The sequence below is a fragment of the Taudactylus pleione genome, unplaced genomic scaffold (assembly GCF_031769625.1).
Source record: "Taudactylus pleione unplaced genomic scaffold, aTauple2 ptg000349l, whole genome shotgun sequence".
Taxonomy (NCBI): Eukaryota; Metazoa; Chordata; class Amphibia; order Anura; family Myobatrachidae; genus Taudactylus; species Taudactylus pleione.
In genome coordinates, this window is record NW_028284750.1 from 2,905,015 (window position 1) to 2,926,215 (window position 21,201).

The 21,201-nt window shown below is 44.7% G+C and overlaps 1 protein-coding gene across 1 annotated transcript in view; it reads right to left on the reverse strand.

The window, feature by feature from the left end:
* Positions 1-21,201, reverse strand: part of HSPA4 (heat shock protein family A (Hsp70) member 4) — a 47,946-nt gene that overhangs the window by 24,580 nt on the left and 2,165 nt on the right. Inside the window, exons 2-6 of the mRNA XM_088444121.1 lie at positions 6,764-6,821; positions 5,878-6,018; positions 5,553-5,675; positions 4,305-4,404; positions 373-506 (exon numbers count right to left, since the gene is read on the reverse strand). Coding sequence (XP_088300247.1) covers positions 373-506; positions 4,305-4,404; positions 5,553-5,675; positions 5,878-6,018; positions 6,764-6,821 — 556 coding nt within the window. The remainder of the gene's footprint in view (positions 1-372; positions 507-4,304; positions 4,405-5,552; positions 5,676-5,877; positions 6,019-6,763; positions 6,822-21,201) is intronic.

Here is a 21,201-nt window from a genome sequence, read left to right on the forward strand (position 1 = left end):
CCCCACAACTGGTTGAGTTAAAAAAAATAGTCGGTTAAGTGGTTAAGGATTTCTGTGCAAAACAGCCCAGCCTATGCCTGTATGTATAAATGGAAAATTAAGCCACTTATACAAACATGGGGGCTTCATTATGACAGCCATTTATTATACTTTGGAAAAAAAAAAAGAGCAAACGCCAGATTCATTAATACTTCTGCAAATACAATCTTTTTTTTTTTTATTTAATAAGTAAAAGTATTAACCAAATAAAAACCAAATATATATATATATCAGAATTTACACTTTGCTTCTTATTCAAAAATATTGTTTTCACTGTAAATAAAAAATTATTAAATAAAAATATTTCCCGCTGAATGTAAAACCGTAACTTACTTTGAGTTTCCCTTTGTTAAAAGCACACACAGATACTTGATATGCAGAATGGCCGATGTCTACAAACACCACCATCCTTGGCTTCTCCTCTGGGGCAGGCAGATCTTGTTTATAAATTCCATAAGCAAGAGCAACTGTAAGACAAACAAAACCACAATGACAGAAAGCATTTCAAGTATTTACTGCAACAAGCCAAAAATTGCTGCAGCGATGCATAATAAATCTAGACTTACATTAGCAAAGCCAAAATCGTTTTCTTCCATTTATACCTTCCAAGCTGCAGACATTTTTCTATAATCCCATAGACACTGGAAACTTTGGGGTATATAGGCTGAGCAGGAGTGCGGACACTACACAATTCCACAGCAAACCTGAAACTCCTCCCCCTCTAGAGCCAGTTGCGGCAGGGAGCTTCTTTTTCTTGCTCATAGAAGTGGCTGTTTTATCTCTCCAGCATTAAGCAGTCTTATTGTTCAGGGCTGAAGCAGGATGGGGAGTTAGCATTGCAATACATCCTTCAGCCCAAACAGCCCTGCCCCTCTCCTGCTTCTTATGATAGATGGTCACTGGGTATCCAGTCACTACCAGCAAAGGTGCTGCACCACCGGGTACAATATGAACAACACTGACTGTGCTACAGAAGCGCAGACTAAGGTAAGTGAACTCCTTTTAGTCTGCTGAAAGAGACTGAAGCAATGGTTGACTCCTTTACTGGGACCTGCACCTGCCTAATAACCTCCTACCAGGCACAGTCTGGGGGCTATCTTATGGATTGTGATTATGTTCAGTATTGGACCCTGGAAAAGGCACTTAAGTGCCAGTGCCATTTCCTCAGCAGGATTGCACTCAGAGGAGCCCACCAAAACTTGGCAATCTCCAGCTCTTCCTTTCTATACACTTCTGGGTGTAGTAAAGTGAGTGCCCTCAGATTTGTTGGGATGTTGGAGGTTCATTTTCTGCAGCTGTCTGGTCTGTGTTCCTCTCAGACTCCTTTTCGCACACAGAAGAGTCATCATGAGGCATAATTGCTTCAGGCATTGTTGTGTTCCAATGCAAACAAGCTTGGGGTACAAGCTTGTCAAAATCAATGAAGTGGAGTATCGGAGTGTGCTTTAGAGCCCTGGTGCACATCAGACTGACCACTTCTCCCAGGAGGATGACAAGATGGTAGAGAATACTGATTGATGACTTTACATGTGGAGGAAGAATCCTGGGAGGCAGTGCTAAAAGATTTAATACGGAGGGTGCACCATCTACTAAACATTCAAGACATCAAGGTTCCGAACACCTTAAGGAAAATGCAAAAACAAAAATGTCTACTCTTTCTTCCCCACATTTGGTAGATTTAATTAGCGTGGTCTTTGCTAGAGCGTAAGCACCAGGTGTTAACACAGGTTGTAGTGAACTTCCCACTTAGGATATTGTTAAATGAGACTCCCTCCAAAAAAGGTGGATGCCTCCATAACATGGTTATGCAGGACCACCATTCCTAAAGGTATTGGCTCTGCAGGATGGCACAGAGCAGAAAAACGAGACCATCATGACCATTTGTGTGGTACCTGAGGCTTCCCTCGGCTTAGGTGAACAAGGCAGTAGTGAAGTAACAGCTTACAAAGGGCTTGCTATCTAGTAAACCCAATTCTCCATTGTTACCTTGGATCAGCACCTCTGTGAGGCATGTAAGAATCCAGAAGACAACGCTCTGGATACTGGGCACATTTTAGCCCCAGCATTCTTGGAAAAGCACACAATCTGTCTTAAAACCTAGGAAGTAGAATCAAATTCTTAGAGCACTCTGGAGACCTTGTCCTTCTTGGGTCGCTGCTTATTTGGATCAGAGCTAGATAAGATTATCTAGACCACCAGGCAAAAATTGTCCCAAACACAAGGTATTAATTTGGTGAAATTACTATGAAAACAGATTTGGGCAGCAGAGGAGTGAAGGGGGCTTCTCTTCACACTCTGCATGTTGTCAGGTCTTTGTAGACAAAAATTCATAAGATACCATGTGCAAAAGATGGAAAGTCTTTTGATTGGCTGGTGTCCAATCAAGCCATTGCCAAGTCAATTACAGTAGTTGTAATTCGCCAGTTTTACACCCAATTGGATGACAAGAGGGAACAGAAGTATAAACATCCTGTATACATTGTGCAACACTGTGTGCCCACCCTTCCTTCACTAGTGCTCCTTTTAGGTTTATTTTCCTCCTCTCTCTTTGGGTGGAATAAAATAACTTTTTGGGCCCAACAGAGCTATGCAATTGTGTCTCCGATCGGGCATGAGTGGCGCAGTTATGCCCAAATGCACCAGGTTAATCCACAGAAATCTGCTAAACCAGTCTACGGTACTGTGAAGCATGTTCAAAGTGCAGTTTGGGCACCCAAACAGCCCACTGTTTGCGCATTTTTGCTTGCCACCTCAGGACGGTGCGAACAGAAACCTGGGCGCCCACAACACTCGCACCCAATTGGAACAACAATTGAATAATTGTGATGGCCGTCCATTACCAGTGGATGAATTGCCCCCTTTGTGTTGTACCTTCTCTATACTGTGTGACTAGTGCGGTATAGTTATGTATTTATTGAAGATAAAAGTGGCCGCACTCCTGTTAAGCATTTATAGGACAAGGTTTCCTGCGTCTCCTAAAGAACACAAAATATTAAAACGCTAAAAGAACCTGTATTACAGCAAACACAATAATACTACTTCCAAGATCAGTGAGAATTTGTAATTTGTGTATTGAGCTGGGTTTAGAGTTGAGTTTAAAAGTGGAAGTATTAGTATAACTGGTACAGTATAATTGACAAGATCATATATTAGGAATGACTAATGTATCAGCTCACTCATGTGGTACAACTCATTTTAAAGCTGCTCTATTGACTAAAATATCTAACAACTTGTTAAATACCCCTAGCAGGAGCTCCAGGGGTTTCTCCATGAAGCCATTTTTCCCCAGTACTTCTGTAATGGAGCCCGCAGCATAAGAATGGGTCTGTGTGATACTGAAACCAGAAGCAGCAAACAAGAGACTGTGGGGCCTATTTAGTATGCAGTGTGGGGAGACAGAGTGAAAAGTGATAAGGTGCCAGCCAATCAGCTCCCAACTGTCATTATTCAAACACAGCCTGTGACATGACAGTGGGGAGCTGATTGGCTGGCACCTTATCACAGACTTCACACTTTTCACTCTGCCTCCTAACACCGTTTAGTAACTAGACCCCTAAAGATTCTGAGTCGTTCTCCTCATACATCGCACTGCAAAATATCTCTGGTTATTGGGTGGTGGGGAAATGCCTCAAGCACCCCCCTGGTTGCACTCATCATTCGCTCTACATTTTACATCCCAGAAGCCCTTGGGGAGGCAAGTTAGCCGCTTCCACCTGCAGGCTGTCACATCACTTTGTCCACCCTGACATCTTAAAATGACAAATGAAGATTTTAAAGTTCTATACTACAGAATCAGAAAACACTGCATAGACCAGCCAGTGGGACTTCTGCTAGAGCTACCACCAGGTTACAGAATGTGATGTGGTAGCGCAGCTGCAAGAAGAACCCTGTATCTGCCCATTTATACATTGCTTTACTTCAGGAATTTCTAATCACATACCACACACTTTTATACTGCACATTGTTTCAAATGCTTTACAAGCACTTCAAACCTATGTTGTGAGGGTCATAAGATAGAAGTTGAAGATTTCAGTTTTTAATTAGCAAGAAAACGACTTCTCACTGTCTTCAAGACCAGCAAAAAAAGTAATCTGCTGAAACCCCCAGTCCCTGTCAGGGTTACCGGGATGGACAGAACCTCTTTATGGGAAGACATCTTAGCAGCATAAACATACAGATTGCTTTCAGAACAAGTCATTTGCTCCCTTGTAGTCTGAAAGGACTTTTTCTTTCAGCAGTTCTCATTTGTTTCTGCCATCTGTTACCTGCAGTAGTTTCATTAATTAGTCGTAGACAGTTCAGCCCAGCGATCTGTGTGGCATCCATTACAGACCTCCTCTCTGCATCAGTGAAGAAGCATGGGACCTGAAATGGTAGTAGTATATGAGAGACTGCACAGCACAATGCACCTTCTACAGATTCTCCACATGCAGGGAATTAACAGGTTAAACATTAACATTTCACAAACTAAAACCACATGGTCATTACATCTAATGGAGCGTACACACGGTCAGATTTGTCAGACTTGTCAGATTTGTCAGATGAACGACTGAACGATTAAACGATTTAAACGATTTGGACGATTTGACCAAAGTTTTGAACGATTTGAACGATTGAACGATTTTTGACTGCATTAAATGAATGGAATCGTCCAAGTCTGACTGCAAACCCATCAGATGTCAGATATCGTTATCTGACAAACGGGAACGCGCATCGTTGATCGTCCATCGTTCAGGCATGTCAGATATGAACGATTTTCCATCAGATATGAACGACTGAACGATTTTAAAATCGTTATCGTCCATATCTGAAGAAAAAATCTGATCGTGTGTATGCACCATAATGTGCCACATAACCTGAACAGGACTACATGAGGCTGTATCAGGACCAATAAGCAGAAACATCCCCACATGCCACATCATAAGAAGGTCTATCAAAGTAGGTGATGACTACGTGGGCTTAGAATTAGCTCTATGGAATTTGCTAAATTAATAGAAAATACTACTAAAAGCATCTAAAATAACATATATTCAAATCTAGACAATAAAGCCCAACTGTCTACAAATGAAAACTTTTACTTAGGTTCTTAATTTTCACAATTGAATCTGGTTGCCCATTATCATAGAAGCCTGGTCGTGCTGGCTCTCCTGCATATCTTACTTGTATTTATAAAGATACATTAGCTTCCATATGAAATATTGCTTTTAGCCTCCTGATCGGGAGACCATATATCTTACGGAATATACTTGCATCTCTATCAAATAAATATAATTTCTTGAAAGGGGGAGGAAATGGGATCGTTGGGTGGAAAGCATCAGTGTGAATATAGTCTTAATGATTTTCTTCTCCACATCATGACTAGCTCGGCCCGTATATCCTGATCTGGTATTGCACTGGCCATGGTTCTCATGAGCTTTTATACTTTTTAGCCCATATTTCTGAAATACCATGATCTATGCACAATCCTCCTCATTAGACATATGTGACTTTCTAGAAGTGAGAAAATGACTTACAGAAACAACACAATCAACTACAGGTTTCTTCATTGCGCTCTCTGCGGTTTCTTTGAGCTTGGTCAGCAGCATGCCAGTCACTTGTTCAGTGGTAAAGTTTCGTTCCTCTTCCAAGTACATGACCTACACGATACAACACAGATTTTGATATACTTTTAAAACTACCTTTACAATCATTATATAAGGTTGGGCGTGCGGGAGGGGGACTGATCGACTTTGTCCCTGAAATTTCTGAAAAGAACACCCTAAAAATACACAGTTGACAATAAAAAAAAAAAAAAAAAGTGAAGGTTGGGCTTTGTCATACTCTTAAAACGAAATTTACCTTGATACCAGCTGAACCTGTTGGTAACTCAACAAGCTCACAGGCCAGACCTGGTTTCTCGGCCTGGACGAATGGGTCTGTATAAGCTCGGCCATGAAACCTTTTGAAGCCTTGTAGCGTGTTCTTTGCATTGGAAATTATCTAAGAGAAACCAGGAAAAATTACTCAGCAGGTTTTAAAACTCAGTGATTAGAAAAAGGAAATATTTCCTTAGCACACTTCCACATTAGGGGAAACAGGGATGTGGCATGTGATAAACAAAGCAAGCTTAGTCAGGAAAATCAGCGGTACATGTACAGAGATTACAGAGACTAGCCTTACAAAGCATAACCAAATACATACTACAATATCAGTCACAGTAACATAATGGTGAGGTGTCATCTTCATAGTATCACACAGGGACAGCTGTGCTTCTCAGCAGGCTTTGAACTAAGAATATATTTTACACTAAAGGAGAGCAGACAGACACTTTGGGAGTGAAAGAGCAATTGAATCGCTCCCAATCTCCCGTCTTCAGTGATGTGAGATTGGGGTGTGATCGTTCAACAGTTTTCACGCATGCCGCGCCCCAAAGCGCCGGGTTTAGTCATGTAAATCAGCTAAATCTATCTTAAGACCTGGTTAGGGCACCCAAACCACTGACACTTCAGACATTTCTGCTCTCCACCTAAGGAGGCGGCGAGCTGTAATGTTTGCACCCGCAGCTCGAATGCCCGAAGCAACAATCAAATTGGTCCATTAGGTACCTGTTAATTAAAACCCTGTTAAAAACAATTGAATTCCCCACATGTAAACTCAAAACACATTACAACCGAGCCAATCAATAGTTTGTAAGTGATTAGCAAATGTCTGGATTTGAAAAAAAAACACATTTCAGAAAACTTACCTGGCTTTTAGCTGCTGCACCAATAGATCTGCTTTTAGGCCCAAACGAAATGCATGCCCTGCAAAACCAAATGTAATGTTATTCAAGATTAACTGTTTATTCAGTTACTTATTAAAGAGATTCCTCTCCTTACACGTCTTAGTTTCTGTCTATAGTATATACCAGAAGCAAAAAAAATAAAATAAAGAGAAATATATAGATAGATATCTATCACTGGAGCCGGCACTCAGTTATGTGCACAGCTTGTTTTTTTTGTTGACTTTCCTGAAACAAATATATACACAGCAGACTGGAAGGCACTCGGGAATCAGTCAACGAATAAGACACTGACATCACACTGACTGAGGCACTGGCAGTGTCTTTTATTCATTGACCGATTCCAGTCTGCTGCATATATACTTGTTTCAGGAAAGGCACCGAAACAAGCTGTACACGTAACTGAGTCCCGGGCTCCAGTGATAGATAGATAGATACAGAAGTAGAAAGGTTGACATTTTCTTTGAGCTACAACTTTATAAGACGTAGTTCTGGACAGCAGCCAATTATTCTGCAATCAGAAAGATTGCCACACTCACCATACAATGTGTATTAGGAACCATTTTACGCTACTTAGGATCTCAAACAGTGCTTCCAGATTATATACATTTTAGTCAGCAATAAAGTAGCCAAGGCCTAGAATTGATCAGTGGGCGATTCCTTTTCTAGCTGGTGTAATGCAATGCCCACAACATTAAGTGCTGAGATCACCTTCCTGCTAACAAAACTCAGGTGTTTGGAAGACAGCAGTGACATCAGCCACAGAAACAAAGTAAGAGGCCACTATCTTCTAAGCCTAAAGGTGGCCTCATACCGTGCAATTAGTGGTCCAATCATCGGCTGGTTGAGCCAGTTGTACAGTGTATGACAGCATCCGAGCACCAATAATCAGATGGCAATAAGAAATATTTCAGCATGAGCCAAAGACATTATAATTGGTGTTTGGATCTGATAATGGATATCTGCTCCCCATCAGAGAGAGATCATTTATCTGACAGTGTATGGCAAGTTCAGATAATTGGTCTGATGACGTTTCATCTGACAGTGTATGGCCAACAAGAGATATGCACAGCCAAAAACTACTACAGGTGGTTCATGTATGATCAGCTCTTCAGCCATTTATTGCTTTGTTCCATAGCATCATCTATTGTTTTGCCAACACTATAAACACAGGCAACAAATCCCAGAAAATAAAATATATACACAGACACGTATGAAAATATATATCAAGAAATACAATTACATTCATGAAATAAGTGCTGAAAATTACCACCAAATCCATTCATTTTTGCAAAAGCATTAAATCACTTAAGCAGATATTGCTGAAATGTATGTGCAACCATGATGTAAAGAAGTGTGTGACTGATCTAGGCATTACAGGCTTCCATTAATGTGAAGTGAACCATCCAGTGCTGGAGGGGAGAAATAAAAGATGTATCCAAGGAACCCCTGCTGCTCATATATCGGCATACCTTGCTTTGGACAAACATGACAATGGAATAGTGTTGCTATGCAACTGATAAAGAACAGACCCAACAATCACAGCCAAGAAGAAATGTCACGGTTGTTGCCTTATGCTACCACCTGCACACATTAGCCATTATAGAAATAACCAATAGTTTGATAAGATGGATCAGGTTTAATGTAATTAACATGCTGCACATCACATTGTGTAGGTCAGAGATATATATATATATATATATATATTACCTGTCACAAGTAATGCTAATGTAACAGGGTATAAGCATGCTATAGCTTGCAGCGCTTGTGTGACTGCAGAAACACAGTAGCACCCAGGCAAAGTGATAGAGGAAGCCCAGAACTAGCCTTCTCCTGTATCCATGTTTCATTAAGATATATGGAGAACGCCTGTGTGAACAGATTGACACTTTTTATAGGTAGATGAACTTTTGTGCTCAAGGTGATCTCTCCTCCATGAAGAACAAAACTAAAAAGTCTTTATAGGATTATCACAGTAGGATAATCACTCCACAATATAAATCGAGGGTGGTTCAATGAGTAACATAAGCAGTTATCATAGGCAGTGCACCAACCCCAAACCTGTTCCCGTGACATGACGTTATCACTATGCACATAGACAAGTTGGCGATGAATTTCAGCTGCTGATGTACCCTTTAGATGCAGAAATCGGATCACACTACGCACCTCAATTGTTTGACCATGTTCCACCAGCCCCTCCATCTTACAACTGATGTGGGGACAGTATGACTTATGGGGCGCAGTGTAATGGCAGTGGGGGCAAGCAGTGGTCTAACTGCTCTGGCCTGGTGAGAAATTAGAATGAAATAGAGAACGTTACACACGCGAGAGGTCTTTTTACCTTACTTATTGAACCACCCTTGTACATGTTAGCACAGTGTTGAAATTGTGCCTTGACTCATTATGTTACATTATATCACACAGACATACAAAACCACATCTTAGTACACCATGAGACATGTTCAAATTACTAGTTACCCTGCCACCCACAAGTACCAGACTGAGTCCGAGGCCCTCTTATGTTGGCTGGAGCCCTCTTCTCAAACATGTTCTATTTCTTCATGGAAAAGAAATCTAAACAGTCTAGGAGGAATATTCAATTAGCCACGAAAAGTCCCGTACTTTTCGCCTGTCGGACTTTCCACCTACATCGCGCATTATTGGAGAAAACACTGTGCGTGCGGCCGCTTTTCGCCCTCTTCAATTCCAAAGGACGTGAAAACGCATCCCAGCGAATTTGAAACCAGCTAAAAGTGCCGTCAGATTTGGGGAAATCAGCCTGACACCCCCCAAAACATGCACTGACATGGGGGATCACTATGGATACCCCCGAATAGCCCTGCTGAAGGTGTTTGGGGTGCTTAAATGCTCTCAATATCTGCTATTTAGCGTCTTTGCACAAGTGGTGAAGAATAGCATTGAGCAGTTTTTTTGGCAAAAATAAGTAGTACCAGCAAATTTGGGGTACATGAAAATGGGTGCAAGCATGGTTTAAAAAAAACAAAAAACCCCCGCATATTCAGCAAGTATCTGCAATAAAAAAAAACACCTGGGGCATATTTGGGGGACCCCCTGGAGTCTATTTCTCTAGTATTTAAGTTTGTCCCCCAACTTTGGACTTTTCCACCCCCAAAACAAACACTTTTTTGGGGTGATCTAAAGTATTTTTTTGAAACTTTTTTTGACACAGTTTACCTTTGGGGGACTGTCCCAAGGCTGCAGGGGTGTTCCCGCAACTTTGCACCCCAAACCCCAGTTCTGCACTTTTTTTCGCCTGCATCCAGAGGCAAATTTTTTCCAATGGTTACAAGGTACATTGTATTCCCTCCTCTGTCTGTTCTCCTCATCACAGCAGGCTTCCACGGAGTGGCATTTCCCACTTCATTTTACTAAGGAAGAACTAATACCAGCACAGGAAATGCAATATCAGGGAGGAGAGAACCAAACCCCCAATCAGTTTATAAAAGTCTACACAGGTTATTTTGGAAATAAAAAAAAAAGTTTAGCTGAGCAAATAAAAATAAAAAAAAATAAAAAAGTACCGAAAGGCGTTTTGCTGAGAACAAGTAACAGGTAAAGAAGTTACAACTGCTCTTCAGCTATGAAAAAGGTTCGTCTGGGCCATGAAGCACTGCCAGTGAACTACTGAAGTCTGCAAGAAGGTATTATGTTTCAATGAATTAAAATTGTATACCTTCATTGCACACGGTTTTTGTACATTGTTGTCTAGGTGAAAAGATGGTCCCCCTCAGTTTGTTGGCTTTATTTACTTAGCCAGTGGTTCTCAAACTTCAAATCAAAAAAGGTGCCCTACAGTATCAGCATGGACTGTAAATAATTTGATTTAGTCCTGGACCATCAACCCGTGGCACCCAGTTTAGGAACCACTGTACCAAGAGACAGCCTAGCTTAGAAAAGTTGCTTCTTCCAGCCTCTTTTAAGTCTAAACTTTAAAAAGGGCAATAATCCTAATAGCAAAGCACTATATGTTAAGCTATTAAGAGTATTGTAATTTTAGATTTTGGGCATGACCATGATGGGAAGTTGGGACTTGCTTAGAAAAAAGCCCCTGTGACATAAATCATAAAACATTGTAGAGGAAGTAAGATGGTCCTGAGCCCTTTGCTGTAACCCGAGACGGTGATATGAACAGTGACTAGCACCCTGATCCAAAAGGGCTACCACAGAATATCGCAGTGCCATAAAAATACCCTCTGGTCATGGGGTCATCCTTCAGCAAGATAATAGCTCAAAATATACCTTTCAGTAAAAGAACTAGACAGTAGGCTTCTAGTCATGGAGCAGACTTAAACACCATAGAGATTGCTTGGGATGAACTGGTTAAAAAGGGTGAAAGCAAAGCAATCTACAAATGCAGGACATTTGTGGTACCTTCTGTAGTAAGACTTCACTGTATAGTAATATGAATCAAAATTATTATAAACTGCATTTGGGTTACAACTATTTATATAGTGGCAAATTGCATCCTGTGTTGCAGATATTTTCAATGTAAATTTGTCTCCAGATGCCCAGAACACCACTGGCAAAGTTAGTGGATAGAGTGGCTGATTCTGCGTTTCACGTATGTGAAATGCTGAACGCAGAATCCCCGATTATCGGGAATCTGCGCATGACCCGTTCTGTGGATGTGCAGAACAGGTCCTGTGTGACCGCAAGCAGCCCCTTCTATACCTCTGTCTGATTGACAGGCAGAGGCGAGCACGGCTGGTGTTCCTGGAAACGGGGGTGCATCCGCTGCATTTTCCGGGAGTGGCAAGGCCAGGGGCTGCGTCCACCGACACAGTTTCCTGGCCGCACAAGCCGACCGGCCTGAGTAAGCTGAGGCTTACTCAGCTAGCGGTCGGCCCGGCGCCGTCCACAATCGTTACAGATGGTCGCAATGGCGATTTCAGCCTGTGGCCTTGGTCGCAGTGCTGGGACTGCAAATGCAGCAGGGGCTGTCATACACCTCCTGCTGCATTTGCATATTAGCAATGGCCAAATTGCAAAGTTGCCTGCATGCAGTTTTGCAATTCCATCCCAGAGTGTAGCTCACACTCAGTAATTACATTAGGTTGCAATAAAGATATGGCAGACAATGTGTGGCACACCATTCTCATGCACAGGTCACAACAATATACATCTTGTTCCTATAACTACTTGGGTTACAGCCAAGTGAAATGATAAAACTCATTCCTTACTAAATGTAATCACTAAAATGACTATTCTTTCAGTGCTCTAACATGAAAATGTACAGGTTATACACAACCAACAGACTGCCTATCTCCTGGACATGCAGTTCCCAGGAAAACTGTAGATCATATAAATGGACAACAAATAAAACAAGAGATATGGTAAGAACTTACCTTTGTTATCTCTGTTTCTACGAAGTCCATAGGGTCCACAGGGTTGACCTTGGGGTATAGGTTGGGAACCAAATCCGGGCACCACGCAGTTAAAGCTTTTAGCTCCCAGGATGCACTTGGGTCCACTCTCCCTATAACCCCGCCCCCCAGCCAGAGGCACCTCAGATTGTAAGTAGCCAAAGGCCGGAGGAGGAGAGAAAAAGAGAGAAAACTGGAACACTCTAGAACCATACTCACAGAAAAGGAGACGGGAAGCCGGTGACCAGTAACACAGCCCATATGAAGCCAGGTGCGTCAGGGCGGGCGCCCTGTGGACCCTATGGACTTCGTAGAAACAGAGATAACAAAAGGTAAGTTCTTACCATATCTCTTGTTTTCTACTTCAGGGTCCATAGGGGGTCCACAGGGTTGACCTTGGGGATGTCCCAAAGCAGTTCAACCAAGGGTGGGGACGCTCCTGTGCTGAGAGGAGAATCCGTCGCCAAAAAGGAAGCATCCTGAGAGGCAAAGGAAACCAATGCCTAGAACCTTAAAAAGGTATGGACAGAAGACCACGTGGACACCTAGTAAGGCAAAACAGCCGAGGCGCCACGACGAGCCGCCCACGAGGGTTACACGGCCCGAGAAAAAAACAAGCCTCAACGACAGAAATGCCCACCCATGGGTAGGCCCCTGAGGAAGACATACGAGGCCATCCAGTCAACATTTCATTATAGGCCGGCCATCGTTTCCTGTGAAAACCAGAAACCGCAGACCACCAATAAGGAGTCCGCTTACCATAAGGAACTTGAACGGATCACATAAAGCCAAAGAGGCCGGACCACAGTCCATGAGGCCACAACAGCCGAGAGGACTGGGAACTGAATGGCCATACCATAAGTTCCAGAATAATATGGAACCTAAAAACCACTTTAAGAAGAAACACAGGGCGAGAGCAACTCACACCCTGACATGATGCCCTCCAGAAGAGGGAGCCACATGAGAACGCTCCCCATTCAGACACTCTCCTGGTTGATTTAAACACCCTGAGAGAGAGAGAGAGAGAGAGCTTAAACAATAGACCATGTAATGGCTATCACAACCAGCAGTTCCATTGACTGTCCCCGGAGGGAACAAAGAACCACTACTAACTCCCCAGGAGTCCCTAGGGAGGACAAGTGGAGACATAATCCAGAAAACACTCCAAAGGATGAACTGGATATCAGAGCGGAGCAATTCCATATCTTAACCATACCGACAGTGTAGAAATCCGCACTGTCAGGAAGGCCAGGCCAAGGGTGAAACCCAAGCCAGCTGGAAGGAATGCCAGAATATCTGGAAATCCTGGACACCGGAGGATCGTATCGACAGGTACGATACCATAAGAATTATGTATGCCACAGTCCGTGGCAGATCCCAGCAAAGTCTGGCCTATCTGCTCCAAACATCTCAATGAAGACAGAGCCAGGGAAGCCCGAGGACCACAGTAGGGGCGCAGTTAAAGACAAGCGATCCAGATCCAGGGAAAAACAAGGACCCTGAGACAACAGGTCCAGATAGTGAAGCAGTAGGAACGGAGCATCGAGGAGGAGACTCCGAAAATCTTAGTACCAGTGATGTCTGGGACGACCTGGAGCCCCCAGAAGGAAAGCCCCTCCATCTCGAATTAAACTTCCGAAGACCTCGAGGAAGAAGGGAGACCGGAGGACACAGGTACACAAAGTGGAAGGACCACTTCACTGACAAAGAGTCACTGAAGGTAGCTTCAGTACTCCTAGAGCTGGACTGTAACACCGGTAATGTGTGATCGAGTCAGAAGGCCATGGGGATCAATCCCCTCAGGGAGGCCCCCTCTGCTCACCAGGAGTTGAAACCTCTCTTGGAGAAGAGACTAGTCCCCGGGATGCACGCCGTGATGGCTGAGGAAGCCCGCTTCCCAATGGAGAGCTCCGGGAATAAACACCGCAGAGTTGGCCAGGAGAAGACCCTTGGACTATGTCAGAATGGGTGACATTCCTAACATTGCCACCCAACTACCAGTGTTGCCTAGATGGAAGCCACTGTTGTGACACTGTCGGACTGAACCTATTCAGGTTAACCGTGACAAAAGGGTTAGGCCAGAGTGAAAGTCCAAGACAGCTTAAAGTATCAACAAGTTAAGTGGCAGGGCAGAAGCGACAGACGTCCAACTGCCCCGAAATGAATGCGGACCAGACACTGTCTTTAGCAAAGAACACCCTGGACGAGATGGCCATAGCCACCCGGACAGAGACCAACTCGCCTCCCTAGAAAGTATCATGGTTCGAACAGCGATCCGATGGAAAAAACTCGATCCATCTGGAGGGGAGTCAATTATGGCAAGGCCTGGAATGGAACTGAGCACATTCCACCCTACCAAAAGGTAGACACTCTGGTAGACCGCGCATCACAAAGAGTAATGACATATGTCGACTGCGTAGATATCCGCACACTCGAAGTTGAAGAGTGGAGATCTTGTCTTACGCCAGAAAAATTCTCAGATTCTGAGAATCCAGCAGTGCTCCCAGATGAAGAAAACCCTGTGAGGGATGCAGGGAGGACTTTTCTGTGACGAGAAGAAGCCCCGGTTATCCTGACCTGGCGGTAAAGTACCTTGGTGATCCTGCTAAAAGTAGGAGACCGTCCAGAGAAAGGAGCATTCGGATACACTGAACAGGTGAACTGTCAGAAAATCCATAAAGCTGGTAAACCCCGGTGGAGTTGAGGACAGCCCCAAAAGGCAGAGCCCGAAACTAACAAGTGTTGCTGTGGCACAGCAAACCTGAACCCATGCTGATGAGAGGGCTCTGTATGTACCCGTAGGTACGTATCCTGAATACTCGGATATACCATAAAATCCCCAGGTTCCAAACATCGGATGATGGAGCATGGATGATTCCACCTGAGTCAAGGCACCGTTGGAATCTGATTCAGGGATTTGAGACAGAGTATAGGCAAAGGAGGACCAGTCGGTCACCGCCCCAAAAAGAAAGTAGAACAACCAGTCCCTCACTGAGATAGTGAGGTTGGCCGAAATAGCTCTGCTTACCACAAAGACTGTATAGCTTTCTGGGATTGTAAGGCCCTGATCAGTTCTGAAGAAGGGCCCGTGTAACAATGCCTGTGAGGAGGCTGCATGAGCAATGAGAGGCCGTTGAGAATCAGTACCTCACTCTGGAAATTCCCCAGATGTAGACCTGTCCCGTCAGGTTGAGGGTATATCCTCAGGTGTAGAAACAGGGTCGTCCGGAAGTCCAGGACTGCTCGGTACTGGATACGGTGGCCCCCGTGGAGGCCGACAGCCTAGGAAAAAACAGGCCTTTAGGCTGACCCTGAGGACAAAAAGACTTAACAGAGTTAGTCCGAATGTAGTGGGAGTAGCTAAAGACGGTATCTCCCCATTAGTGATACTGCCAATGATGCAACGATCTTGTCAAGGTCAGGACCAAACAAGAACTTCCCCCTGGAAGGAGTGTGCACCTCTGCTTTCCCATAACGCAGCCATAGGGTACTGCGGCGGATACAGACGCCGCCGAAACCCTGAAAGTTAGAAGACCGGCATCCCATGAGGTAATCCCACATATGACCACTGCATATTTTGTGAGCGGCAAAAAGATATTTGAACCTCAGACGTGTTGGAGGGGAAAAACGTCACCAAAGCATCACCATGCGATGGCCATGGTAGGACGGGCAACAGGCCCTGAAAACTTGAGTACATTGATTTCAGGCAAAGTTACCACCTACGGATCCGTAAAATTCGTCCAGGTCGGGATGGGAGGCGTATTAATGCCTGTAACCCGATGATTAACATACAAATCCATCCCAGAAGGGGATTTCCATTACTTGTGAGGACCCTCAGGGAATGGGAAACAGGAGGCCTTTGTGACTCCTCGTATCTGGGGACAGCCAGACTCCCGCTATGAGATCCACCCTCTGGGCAGAAAACGGGAGATGTATGATACTGGTGCAGGATCGACATTCTCTATATCCAGAATGAGCCTGGCTACCAGCCCCAAAGCAGGGATAATAATACTTGAGATCGGCTCCCCCCCATGTTAGAGGGAAAGAGCCGAATATACCATCCAGTTCACGGCAGAGCCACTGGTCAGTAACCACAGGGCGTATATCACGCCAATTAGTATTTCGTATAAAACGACATCCACCAGGGTGGCCGTTGTGGTAATCCCTGCAAGGGGAATGACAGACCGATGTGGTATCGGAGGTAATTCATGTACTGTGAAAAACCCCGGCAGGGAGCGATAGTCTGTGACACAGGGGTAAATTGCAAGAAATTGCGAGATACCCCGAGTTCAAAAGGGCAGTATGGTGAAGTAACTCCCAGCGAGTGACGACAATGGGGCCCGCCCGGCGATCCTCAAAGGAGAGGATCCTGAGAAACAACGCCCTTTAAGGGGGTCGTGCAAGGGGCCCGGCACCAGATGGTGCCGCATACGTAAACCTTTCTGAGTTAAAATCCTCCGCACTAATTCCTGCAGGCTATGACTTGCAGGATAGCAATAATGGGTGCAGTATCGTGTGCAATCTCCTGGTCAGATATATCTGACTATCTTGACGGAAATATTAAGCAGCGCCATACCGGTCCTGACTGACGCGAAGATTACCTGCAGGAACCCATTATCAGCGTACGCAACTCACAGTTCCATCTAAAATATGGCAACGTGCAGAACGCAACAGTATGTGACAAACCTCACAGATATTAACAAATATATATATGTGAGGTCTCAGAACCACCCCAGGTACACCTGTATTAGGGCAGATAAAGAAAAGGGATAGATATACACTGACAGGTGAGAGAAAAAGCAGACAGTCAGCACTAGCATAAGTCACATACAATGCAGAAAAATATATATACATACATAAGCATGACATATAATATACTGCACAATGTCGCTACATTCAACTGCCCAGATTCAGTGTCTGGGAAGGCTATAGCGCTGTGTACACTCACCCAAAATGGCCAGGTACGCAGGGGGACTGGGCTCACTGACATCCTAAGAGTTCTGCAGCACCACAGAGAGAAAATGGCCGCTGGAGACCTCAGAAGAAGCGTGGCCCGCGGAGGAAGCAGCTCAGCGACGCCAGACTGTATTATTGAAAGGCGCGCTGAGCTGAGGGGAGGAGCCGCTAGACAGGGAAGGCTTCCTCCCCTGACTAGCAATTAACCCCCCGGGATGCCGGCTCCCGCTGCCGCTATAATCCCTGGTGGGCTGTGGACACGCGGGGTATGCCTCCATGGAGGGGGAGCCCGCCGCCACCGCTAGCGCCTCCGGTCTGTCCCCAGAGACCGGAGGCATAAGGCTGCATGTACACGCGGGTCACCGCAAGCGGTGACCACGCGACTTACCTGTCCCCGTCGATCCGGCAGCAGCCCAGGGATTCCTCCAGAGCCCGGCTAGTACAGACTCTGGGGTCCCGCTGCGATCCCCAGATCTGTACTGGCGTCGCAGCGCCGGCGGGGTGTAGGAGCGGCAGCTCAGACGTCCATTGGACAGTCTGATGCTGCCGCTCTGAAGAGTAGTAAAAAAATAATAAAATAAAACTCTTTTAAGCTTAGGGGCTGCTAAGCAGCCCCCCTGCAGTAACGGTGACCCGACTCCGGCCGGGCACCAACTTAAACTGAGGTGCCTCTGGCTGGGGGGCGGGGTTATAGGGAGAGTGGACCCAAGTGCATCCTGGGAGCTAAAAGCTTTAACTGCGTGGTGCCCGGATTTGGTTCCCAACCTATACCCCAAGGTCAACCCTGTGGACCCCCTATGGACCCTGAAGTAGAAATCACCTTATAGCAAAACTGGGTGGAAGAGGTGCATTCACTAGGTAACATCTTGTTTGCCAGCTGTGTCATTTTGTGAGTCATGTAACTAGATTAGCCTAGCCCCATCTGTGTATCATTTATTCCTGCAGATTACTTAACAGAATCAATTTAATATACAAGTAAAACATTACTTCTACTTTTGACACTTTATTTAGATTTTTGGAAACACAACTTCATTTTTGGGTGAAAGGCAATCTTACATGCTAGTGACAAATATGGAAGTTTTTACCTTAATGTGGTAAACAAACTTTTCTTTCCAGATTACACATCCCCTTTTCCACCAAAATCCCGGGTCTGACCTAGGATTTTGAACACTGTTCCAAACCGGGTCAGACCCCATCATACTGTACCTGTGTGCTGTGGAGCTTAGGCACTAGGGGGAGAGGTTTAGGCACTAGGGGGGAGGTTTTGTTAGACACCGGGGAGGGAAGATTAGGATACTTGCCTCTCTATGTCGGTATTGTAACCTGGTCGGGATGCTGGCGCCAGGATTCCGATTACCTCCATCCCGTACCCAAAATCTCCAAGCACCTGGAAGTCCGGATCTCACCATGCTGTAAACAGAACACTGTCCCTTCCAGTGTCCAACTCTTGTTGCTACCAGGGTTGGATTCTCAGGTCACTGGACCCGGGTTTTTTTGGGACCCTTTTCCACTGAGCCTTGACCCAGCAATAACACTGCTTACTGCTGCAGTGGAACAGGACTACAATTAGTGTCTCAATTCTTATCCGCTCCGTTCCCGTTGCATATCCGTCTCTTGGAACTAGTATGAACCCACAACAAGTGACAGAGAAAGGACCGGTATGACTTTCCCAACACATAACAGAAATATAATGAACTAAGCTATTACAGATAGCTAACAAAGGAGCCGCAGGTTATCAGAACAGCATAACGTGCTACATTCTTAGCAGTGTCATGCATCAGGTATCACCTTTCCTTCTGTTATATGATCACTGAATGAAATGGTTTTTTTCAACACAATGCTGCAAGTTATTACACCACCACTCCACAAACTGTTGATACAAAGCAAATAATGTAATCCAAAAATGGGCTCTTCAAGGGGAATACTGACGCCATGATACAAAGAAGGCTGAAGCTGAAAAACACTGCATTATTAACAAATTTTAAAAAAATACAGATTTTGGATTGATAGATTGGAGTTAACTCTAGTCTACAAGGATAAGAATACAGATTTTAAACTAAAGGGTTTGCTCCTTAAAAGACAAAAGTTATCTAAACACAGATAATGCCTTTAATTAGTTAATATTGACTGCAGTTTTCTCTGGGAGAACGCAGATGTAAAACACCGGTATAAAATTAGCCTGAGGGACCTGTTCTTGTACTCCCATTTATAACAGAAGTACCATTTTTACACTCTGCAAATGTACAGTGTGTGAGCTGTAATCCTAAAGCCATTCTAAACTGTGGGGTTAATGCAAATGTTGTTCTGGCCGCCTGATAGTAATTATCGCCCAATGGTGCTTTTCAAATAGTTGCTACGAACTGGCACGAATGCCGTGGGCACTCAGATTGCTGCTCGCACATTCCAGAGGTGGCGAGCAGAAATCCGCAAAAATTCAGCCATTTGGGTGCACTACACAGAACTTTAGACAGGTTCAGCTGCTTTACGCGGTAAAACCTGGTGCGATGAGCGCGATAGCTGTGGAACTCACGCCTAATTGGAGACACAATTCAATAGCAATTTGGGAGTCCAAAAAACTATAGAATTTCCCCTGTATGTTCATATAATACTCCATATTTAATAGTGTTAACAGAATAGGCAATCAAACTGAAACCCAAATATGTCTGTGGTTTCAATGGTAAATGTATATATTAGACTTATAAACTGTATTGCTCGTGAAAGTACAGGAGGTCAACAGAACCAGTTTGAAGAGTTTCAAAGCTGGAAAATTAAATAACTGAAAAAGAGAATTGCACTACAGCAAGGGGCCGTTCTGCAATAACCCTTCTTTTGCAGTAGTACAGTATCACATACTGACCTAGACATATTGCCTGACAATCATAAAATCTGTTTCACAAGCAATGCCAGGTACACATCTGAATGATTCCACTCACAATACAACCAAATGGAATCGGTATGAAATACCGGCGGTTCGATTCCCGGCAGCGCCTGGCTGACAAAAGCAGAGTTCCGGCAGCGGAAGTCCGACAGCGCTGGAAATCCCGATCGTCGCTAAGGTAAGTATAAATTAACCTAACCCTCCTTAGGGGTACCTAACCCTAACCTCTCCCCCCAAGTGCCTAACCCTAAGCCCCCCCTTCCCCGCTGCCTAAACCTAAGTCCCTCGGGGGCGTGCCTAACCCATGTCCCCCCCGGGGGTGCCTAACCCCATCCCTCCCCCTAGCCTAACCCTCCCGGGGGGTGCCTAACCCTAACTCCCCCTCGGGTGCCCTAAACCTAACCCTCCCTCCCCGCGGTGCCCGGCATCCCTTCGATCGGCATGCCGGGCGACTGTCTCCCGGCGTCGGGGAAATGACAGGTGTCTAGATATTATAGACGCCCGGGATATGACAGTCGGGACAGTCGATATTATCCCGCCTCGCCGGGATATGACAGTCGGGAAGCCGGCTGTCGGTATTAAGGCAGCTGGTTTCCCGATTGTATACCAACCAAATGTATAACAGAGTGATTAAACAATCTAGAGAACATCAGAGTGTACATTAGTTATTGTTCTACACCTCTGATTTTCTGTCCTACAATTATCAAAAAAAGTGACTGTTTTAAAAGAACTATAGGCAGAATTGTTGGTCGATAATCAGAAAATCATACACTACATAATGTGAACGATATTGGCTCATCGTTTTAGAGACTTGTTGTGCAGAGGTCAGACCCAATCCAACCGTTTATGGAACGATAATTAATCCTGGGGGTGGTATACGAATTAACAAAATTTTCGGACCAAGTAGCCAAAAAGCCACCGATAGACCTGATTGTTACATAGGGCCTGATTCAGAGTTGTTATGGCATTGCACTACTGCTGCGACAATATGCCAATGCCGCAACAGGTATCTTGTGTACATAAACGCCTCCTGCCGGCTTGTGTGTTCCATTGCGGTGTCCCGTGAATGCAGCCATCAGAACGCTTTTGTGAACATCGGCCACAGGTTACTCAGGAAGGCCAGTGAAACTGCATCGGAAGACGCAGACACTGGCATCATGCCTAGAAAATGGGGCTATCACGCC